The 9622-nt window shown below is 36.0% G+C and overlaps 1 protein-coding gene and 1 long non-coding RNA gene across 2 annotated transcripts; one reads left to right on the forward strand and one right to left on the reverse strand.

The window, feature by feature from the left end:
* Positions 1 to 356: 356 nt before the first annotated feature.
* Positions 357 to 2238, forward strand: LOC311288678. Its single transcript, XR_014626973.1, has 3 exons — positions 357 to 438; positions 623 to 670; positions 1528 to 2238. It is a non-coding gene; the product is annotated as an uncharacterized lncRNA (long non-coding RNA).
* Positions 2239 to 6354: 4116 nt separating this feature from the next.
* LOC311289104 (protein ripply2-like) lies at positions 6355 to 7335 on the reverse strand (the record flags this gene model as incomplete). The annotated part of the gene is made up of 3 exons (XM_084406862.1): positions 7150 to 7335; positions 6996 to 7060; positions 6355 to 6520 (listed from the first exon to the last, which is right to left on the reverse strand). The coding sequence occupies exons 1-3, from the start codon at positions 7249 to 7251 to the stop codon at positions 6355 to 6357; spliced, it is 333 nt and encodes a 110-aa protein (XP_084262988.1). The 5' UTR covers positions 7252 to 7335.
* Between the last annotated feature and the right edge of the window lie 2287 nt (positions 7336 to 9622).

Below are 9622 nucleotides of genomic sequence, written 5' to 3' on the forward strand. Positions count from 1 at the left end.
CACACGGGGTTCGTGACACTAAGGAATGTAAAAATGATTCACTCAGACTTATGTTGAAAGAGGAAAACCCTGAACTCCCTTATCCTTCTCAGTTACAGGCCTATAACATAAGTATATGAATCTAAAAGTAGGCCTAATAACAGTCTGATAAAACAGTTGATATACCTTTTAATATTAATATCTAATTGGGCTTAACTACTGAAATACTGTACTGTAAAAATAATTTTTGTAGAAAAAAAAAATCCAGAACACTTCTTCACAAGTGGTTAAAACTTTTGCTGATAAATAGTTACTCACTTACTTTTATTTCCTCTTATCACACATGAGATCCTTGACTCCCTGTGTGTATATAAGACACACACACACCAACTCTCAGATACACTCAGCAAACACTCACACTGAGATCAACTCTTGACTCGACACACACTCTTCTCCAAGGTAATGTATTCTTCCTAATGGTCTTTATTTCTGTCTGATGTATTTATCAAACCTCTTATTCACATTCCCTCGTATAATTATATATCTGCACTTGTATTGTCTGTTGTCTTTTTTGTCTATTGTGTATTTTTATATACATTTATTTTTATTTTTACTCATTTTCCTCTTCTCTTGTTTTCTTCAGAGTCGTCCCTCTGGAATCTTCTGTCACAAAGACCAAGTCCTCGTGTGTGTAAGCTATAAATCTAGTCCTGAATCTGATATATAAAACTTTAGAATTCACCAGTTCTCTCTTATTGCAGAAATGAATCAATAATAGAGATGTTCTTGGTAACACTTTACAATAAGGTTTCATTAGTGAACATGAACTGAGAGTGAACAATACTTCTCCAGCATTTATTAATCTCAATGTTAAAGGGTTAGTTCACCCAAAAATGATCATTATTACTGTCGTTCCACATTAATATCAGACCTTCATCTTCAGAACACAAATTAATATTTTTTTAATGAGATGCGAGAGCTTTCTGTCCCTCCATCAGAAGCAATTCACACATTCAAGGTCCAGAAAGATAAGAAAGACATCATTAAAGTTCTCAGTGTGACTCCAGTCGTTTAACTTTAATCTTATGAAGCGACGCGAGTGTGTGTGTGAGAGAAACATCATTTACAGAAAGCTCTCGGGTTCATTATAAAGATCTAGACTTGTGTTCTGAAGAGGAACGAATGTCTCACGGGTTTGGTAATTAATGACAGAACTTTCATTTTTGGGTGAACTAATTCATTTACTTTTATTTCAGCATTTACTAATACATTATTAAAATCAAAAGTTGTTAACATTAGTTAATGCTGTGAACTAACACGAACAAACAATGAACGGATGTATTCTTAACTAGCGTTAACAAAGATGAACAAATACAGTCACAAATGCTCATGTTAGTTAATATATTAATGTTAACTAGTGAAAGCTTATGGTAAAGTGTTTCTTTGTATTGCAATTAAACAAGTAAAAATGTACTTTTCTGGATTTTATGGTTCGTGACGACAGTGAATCTGCAATCTGACATTTCTATCTTACACAAATCTCCCCAGATCCTGAAGATGCTGTTATTCATGATCGTCTTGAGTCTCTCTCTCCAGCCGGCTCTGAGTCAGCAGCGCTGTGTGAATGACGAGAATTCTGTGTTGACAATTCAGCATTCAAACTTCATTGAACACCACCTACACAACGTCCCAAACACTGTGAAAATCAGAGAATGGCAGAGCTGTATTGTCAAAATGAAGACCTTGCACAGGGAGATTCAGTCCTTCTTTCCCATAAAAGAACATAATAATGTGATAGTAGGTGTGTGTTCAAAAGGGGGAAAGATAGTTCCTAACACCAATAACCTCTGCATCAGCAAGAAGAAAATCAGCTTCTACATTGTTTACGTCGACACTGATAACAAGAAGGTCACGAAGGTCGAACAAAAGAATCAACATGTGATTCTTGCCTGTCACAAAATCTTGAACAAATGTAGACCTGTTGATTTTGAGGCAAATATAAATAATGCTAAACCAGATAATAATCAGCCAGACTGCAGTGGTTAAGATCTGGAACACACAAGCTTTATTCCTGATGCTGAAAGTCTGACCGACAGAAATGAGATTCTGGATGATGTCACTCTTAAGCTTTGCTTCTCTCATCTTTATCTAACCAATGTTGAAAAGTGAATTAATGTGAGGATGTCTGCAGATTACACACACAGCTTTCTGTTTGCCTTTTGCTTTATTCATTATCATGAAATAAAGAGCATTAAAACTTTCTGCATTTTTATTCAATTACATACCCAGCAAACATTTGGACGTTTAATGACCGTTGAAAAGACGTCCGTCCGAGACGTCCCGTCATGGTTGAAAAATAGTTCCAAAATGGAAGTTGAACCGACGTCATTTCTGGCCGTGAATTCCACGTCTTTTCTGGCCGTGAATTCCACGTCTCTTCTGCGCGTCCCTGGACGTCTAAATGCGTCGTCATATGTGTTTAAATGTGTTGCTGCATAATTTAAGTGTATATATAAGCCTGCATATAAAATAATCACACACCTATTGTGTAACATCGTGAAAGACAATCAAGTCTTGAGGTTTAGCCTACACATCTTGACAAAGGTTCTAAAAAGGTCCAAAATTGGTCCAGTCAGACCTGAACGTCAATAAAACGTTTTAATCACGTGTACATCAAAAACAATAACACATTATTTGTGGACATAAGCAAAAAAGAAGCATGTTCTGATTAAGCACAACATTTTATTGATATTGAACAGCCAAAATTTCTCTTTATTTTTTTCAATGTTTAACATTTCGTGAGCTTAGAATTTTAAGGTTATATCTCCACTTTTGGTTGAAATTGAGTTTTTGACAATCTGATCCATTAGGTGTTTATTAATGCCTGTGTGGTGTTATTTTTGTAAAAAAAAAAAAAATTGTTAGTAGTTATTAATAAAATAAAAGGTTCCATCTCACAAAACATAAACCGAGTTTAAAAACTTTGATGCTCAATAAACTACAATAAACGGAGATAGAACCTTATAATTCTAAGCTCTCGATTTGTTAACCAAACTAAAATACCAATTGCAAAATACTGAATTATTATATAAAGATAGTTCACCCAAAAATGAAAATTATGTAATTTAATCACCAAATTCCAAACCTGTATGAGTTTCTTTCTTCTGCTGAACACAAAAGAAGATATTTTGAAGAATGTTTGTAACCAAGCAAATAGAGCATCCACTGACTACCATTGTTGGAGAAAAAATGATTATTAATGGGAAGCGACATCTGCTTGTTTACAAACATTCTTCTAAACATCTTTGTGTTTAGCATAGAAAGGTTTACAGGTTTGAAACATGAGGTTGAGTAAATGATGACAATTTTCATTTTTGGGTGAACTATCCCTTCAACACATTGTTTGGCTCATTTTTTGTATCCACCACCCCCAGCTCTTCCTGGAGTGTGTTTCAGGTGTTCTGCCATTGCTGCATCAATTTCAGAGTCTGCAGCATGTGGGCTCCACCTCTTCACAGCATCTAAGGGAAGAGAATATATTTCTTTTTAAAATAAATGAAAATTAAAAATTTGAGGTAAATGACATGCACTTATTTTCAAAATATTTGTATGGTCTTCAGCTAAATTCAAAACAGCATTTGTCCCCTGCCTCTTCAATACCACTGTGGTGCCCTTGAGAAAGACCCATAACTAGGTGTGTAACAGTGAGAAAGTGAACAGGACATTTCTGATAAAGACAGGTGGGCTGTGATGTCCCCTGAATAGACATGTTTAGCAATTCTAAAATTACAACATTTTTAAAGCAGTTACTGAAAACATACATGCTCAAATCCAGCTAAACATTTCATTCTACTTCAGATAATTTACTTTCTGAAAGAAACTCTCAAAAGGCTACATTAATAATTTACAGTAATAACTTTGACTGTATCATTAAACATACTTTATACTATGGTATACCGTTGTATAAGTTCAAAGCAACTTTTAGCCTACTAGCTAATTTTAGCCAAACTCAGTTAGCCAATTTCAGTTGACAATGTGGGCATCATTTCTTTCGGTTCATTCATGTCAAACAAGTAAAACTCTAGCACGTGAATCTAATAATACAAAATGTACGTACCCAACAGTAGATTTTTAATAATATGGGCCTCAATTCCTCCTCTCTTCGTGGTTGTTCAAACTTCAGTGTTCCGGAGTGAGTCTATGGGGAAAACGCGTTAACATCTCGTGAGATAATCTAACCTATCGCGGGATTTGGTAATGTCGGGAGATCTTTTGTTACATCTTGGTAGCACAGTTTTGGCAATTACATCCAACTCAGACATAAATGGTGACCAGATATATTTGCATACATTCCATAAAAAACAAAACAAAAAAAAACACAACGTATCAGGTAGGCTACAGGTTGAAATAATGACTAAAATGCAGAGGCTTTGCATTCACTTAACCACACTGGGAACTGTGTGATTATAATTTATTTAAACAAGATAAAGTAAATATATTTAATTTGTATACAATTCGTGTATTTCATAAAGATAATTCCTGGGGGTTTTTTTTCTGTCTTGCTTGACTAGATGTGTAAAGGACGTCAGTGGACGTGTATTCACAGCCTTGACGTGTAAAGGACGTCAGTGGACGTCTTCACAACCTCTTAAAAACTACTTGGGCAATTAAATGAATTTTTGCAGTATTAACCATGCAAGGATTAAGCACAGCTTTTGCATTTCACAAGGATTCCATGATGGAGGGTCATGATGGACTATAAATGCACGTGTAAAAGACGTCGCCAGGTGACGTCCTCTCACCCGATACTATAGACGTGTAAAGGACGTCAGTGGACGTATTCACACAACTTATTAAAACTTTAATTTAATAAAAAATTTAATTAATTATTGCAGTATTAACCACGCAAGGATTAAGCACAGCTTTATCACAATTGATTTCATAGAGGGTCATGATGGACTATAAATGCACGTGTAAAAGACGTCGCCATGGTGACGTCCTCTCTCACCCGAAACACAACATGGTATATATTGAACTACACGTAGCTAAAAGTCAAAATAACAATTATACATGCAACCTCAGATAACTGTAGACATGCACACATGTATCTGAATGCATTTTTAGGAAATGTTCTGTGTTACATATTTTTACCGATTTATGCCGTCATACCGCGACTATTTTTGGCCAGGGACACGACGTTGCCGTCGGACCAATGTTTGCTGGGTATGTACACAGTCACACACACACACACACACGACAAAGTGAGCTCCATAAAGTTTATATTTCTGATCTGGTCAGTGTAGTGGAGTGAGGGCGCGAGAGGAGTTAGTGTGTGTGTGTGTGTGTGTGTGTGTGTGTGTGAGGAGTCTGTGTGTGTGCGTGTGCGTGTGTGTGTGTGTGTGTGTGTGTGTGTGTGTGTGTGTGTGTGTGTGACTTTAACACGTCCATGTAACGCCTGTGTGTGTCGCGACCCGGAGTCTCGGATCAGAGATGAAACTCCTCAAACTCTTCAGGACGTCCCGTTCGGGAAACAGATCTCAGGGAAGAGCCTTATTTCCTCTCAGACGGGAACGAAGAAGAGGATGTGATTCTGCTGTCCGTCAAACACACCAGATCTGTTCAGCTGATGAACACACTCTCAGTAAAGGAGAAACTCATGAAAGTGTTGATCAAACGTTCTTCCAGTCATTAATATAACGTTCAGTCACAGTGATCCGGTCCAGAAACATGGATCAGGGAATGTTTCTTCTGGAATGTTTCAGTCGGATGTTTGTTTTTAAATGTAACGGTTTTTAAATGTTTCTTCTTGTTTCAGAACGTTCAGATTCAAAAGTAACGTTCCATAATGTGTGAAGAATGATACAATGTTACTGTTCCCGTAACGTTCACAGAACCAAGAAGAAACGCTTTAAAAACTTCAGAAATAATGTTTTCAGAGCATATATTTTGGACTTTTCTCCAGTAATTGCTCTTGTAAAGTCTATATCTCTCACAGCCTGATAGAACACTATGAATGAACAGATCTTCATAAGATTTATATTTAATATTTACCACCTATATTAACTCTAACGTTCACTTCAGTCACTTATTTAGACTCACGTCACGGATTCAAAGAACGATCAGACACAACATTTTGAATGTTTAGATATTTATTTCAAGGAAATAAGTTACATGTAGAATAATTTATAATAAATACTAAAAAAATAAAATACATTCAACTTCCAACAGAAGCAATTTTATATACTGTACATATTCACAAGTATTTACATGCAACGACTAAATAAAGTGAATCAGAATTAAGAGTCCATATATAAATAAAGTGCACATAATAATAATAATAATAATAATAAATAATGTGCACAGTGATGAAGGTCTTCAGTTGAGTTCCTTCTCTTCATCTTCATCATCATCATCATCTTCATCATCCTCAGTGTGTGAGTCCTCATATATGCAGATCGAGGCCTGAACCGGGTAATTCCTCAGGAGAACCTCAGCCTCCCGGTACAAGTAATCGAAACACTGGGATCTGGGCCAAAACAACCTGAAGAAACAAGTTAAAAGAGTGAGTTAAAATCTGTAGAAGCAGGAGATCATATCAACATCTTCATAATCTGTAGAAGCAGGAGATCATATCAACATCTTCATAATCTGTAGAAGGAGATCATATCAACATCTTTATAATCTGTAGAAGGAGATCATATCAACATCTTCATAATCTGTAGAAGGAGATCATATCAACATCTTCATAATCTGTAGAAGCAGGAGATCATATCAACATCTTCATAATCTGTAGAAGGAGATCATATCAACATCTTCATAATCTGTAGAAGCAGGAGATCATATCAACATCTTCATAATCTGTAGAAGGAGATCATATCAACATCTTCATAATCTGTAGAAGGAGATCATATCAACATCTTCATAATCTGTAGAAGCAGGAGATCATATCAACATCTTCATAATCTGTAGAAGCAGGAGATCATATCAACATCTTCATAATCACGTGATCTACTCACTTCACAGGGTGTGTGATCATGGACACTTTACAGTGTTGCTCATCAGATGATGCTCTTTCATAAGGCTGTTGAATTAAGAGAGATGTTTTAGCATCTGATATTTTGCTCATACAATAATCAGAGTTCAACATTATAGAATGATCTCATCTCGTACCTTATGAGTGGCAGTTTTGCGTCCTCTGCTGGTTGTATTGACCCAGGGTCTCCAGGGTCTCGTTTCAGCGTGTAATCCGCGAGTCAAGGTGATTTTCTCCATGATGTTGGTGGAAAGAGAAGCTGAAGAGTAAATCCGTTCAGAATGATGTTCAGACTGAAGTCTGGAGCCTTTATATACACGCACGCGCGCTCGTGCCAAACGGCGGGTTCACGCCTCGCGTCTGACACGCGCGCTCGTGAAGGTGTGATGATGTCACACTCCCGCCAAACATATGGCGAGCTGACACTGGGAACAACTGTCTTTAATCAAAAACAAGAACTAATACTTAAACACAATTTCAATGTCTTCCAATTAGAAAGCTGTGAAACCATCTAGAATGTGTGCCATGTTTAAAATTCTTTCATAATATGCTTTTATTCACTTTTGTGCCCCCCCCCCCTTGTTTTTCTTCTTCTTTCTTTTACATCTCTTGGTAAAATCATTTTCAGTAAAGAAATCAGGCTTATTTATATAATTTTTTCGTGTTGACTATTTAACTATAGGCTAACTTGTTTATTGTCTGAAAGTTTGTCTGATTTCGTATCTTATGTTTGTTAACATTTGCAATAAATAAAAAACCTCTCTTTAATAACAGTACCCAGCAAGCAATAGCCGTCTTTTCAACGTCTGGGTTAAATATAGACCCGATATAGTCCGGCTATGTGTAACCCACTTTTAGCCCAAATAACATTTAATCCGGATAAATGTATTTTTTTCCAAAATAACTTGTGAGATGTATGATATTCCATCATGTAAGCAAAGATTACCGTGATTACAAGTTGTTTGGTTTACTTTATTTTACATGTTATATGTGTAGGCTGTGCGTAGCCACGATTTAGCTCGTATTCAGACCCGGCTATGCGTAACCCAATTTTAGCCCAAATAACATTTAATCTGGATAAATGTATTTTTTTCCAAAATAACTTGTGAGATGTATGATATTCCATCATGTAAGCAAAGTCTACCGTGATTACAAGTTGTTTGGCTTCCTTTATTTTAGGCTACATGTTATAGGCTGTGCGGAGCCACGATTTAGCTCGTATTCAGACCCGGCTATGCGTAACCCACTTTTAGCCCAAATAACATTTAATCTGGATAAATGTATTTTTTTTCCAAAATAACTTGTGAGATGTATGATATTCCATCATGTAAGCAAAGTCTACTGTGATTACAAGTTGTTTGGTTTACTTTATTTTACATGTTATATGTGTAGGCTGTGCGTAGCCACGATTTAGCTCGTATTCAGACCCGGCTATTGTAGCCCACTTTTAGTCAAAACTGATTAATTGTTGTTTTTTGCCAGGCAGTGCATGAAATGGTTGATATTCCATCATGTTCGCATTGGTATGATATCTACAAGATTCAATATGTAATTTCAAGACATGGTCGATCTGTAGTCACGATTTAGCTCCGAATTGGACGGGCTATATGGGGTCTGCTTTAGCCCACCTGGCGAAATCAAGGCAATCTGGTCTACGTACGGCTTGGCTATAGCCCAGATTCAGACCAGCTAGTATAAGAATATTAGTCTTTGAAATGTTTTCGCTCACACAGCTTAATATGTTTTCTGTCACACATAAACATAACATTCATACACAATCTACGATAAAAAAATCTAATCACATGCAATTGCATTTCCCAACCGCTAGATGGCACAATCGAAACACTACTGAGACATGTCTACTGGGACTACTGGCATTGCGCGACTAGATCACTTTAGCCAAATTTCGCGATAAACATTTCCGCCATTTTATTTTACACGAGGCAGCTGTCGGAGAGCAACGGGCGAGCAACAGTCTGAGTGAAAACCTTCACATTTCTACTTCGATCTTGTAAGTATGCGTGTTATTTTTGATATGTTCATTGTTTAAATTAGTTAGCCTAGTTGTTATAATGTGTAGAAACCGTGACATTTTAACATTAACATTGCAGAGTAGTATTTTTCTCCAAAAAGTTAACGTTACCTGCTCGTGTTATTGCAAATGTATCTAAATTCAATGAATGTGGTAAGCATGAAACTATTCATTACTATTTTTTATTATTATAAAGATACCAGTATATTGTTTTTAAATTAGAGTAATAAATAAAAGTTTTTGATTTAAAGCAAATTCCTACTTTACATAAAATTTAACAGCAGCATAGTGCAACATGAAAAGAAATTATTTAAAAAAAAAATTCCTTTCCAATTAATAAAAGGTAGTGGCAAACATAAAGTCTTTACACTTGTTTTTAAATAATTACAATATGCAGCATACATTCAGTTTTCAGTGCATTTGTTTCAGATATAAAACTGAATGCTGCTTCTCCATGTTTTGTTTTGACTTTGGAGATATAAAAGTAGCTGGCTACTGTCCCAGATGACCTGAGAGGTCTGCTCTTCATAGTGCATCAGAAGATTATAAATTTACTTTGGCCTTAAAATGTTAATTTA

The sequence above is a fragment of the Rutilus rutilus genome (assembly GCF_951802725.1).
Source record: "Rutilus rutilus genome assembly, chromosome: 4".
NCBI classification, from domain to species: domain Eukaryota; kingdom Metazoa; phylum Chordata; class Actinopteri; order Cypriniformes; family Leuciscidae; genus Rutilus; species Rutilus rutilus.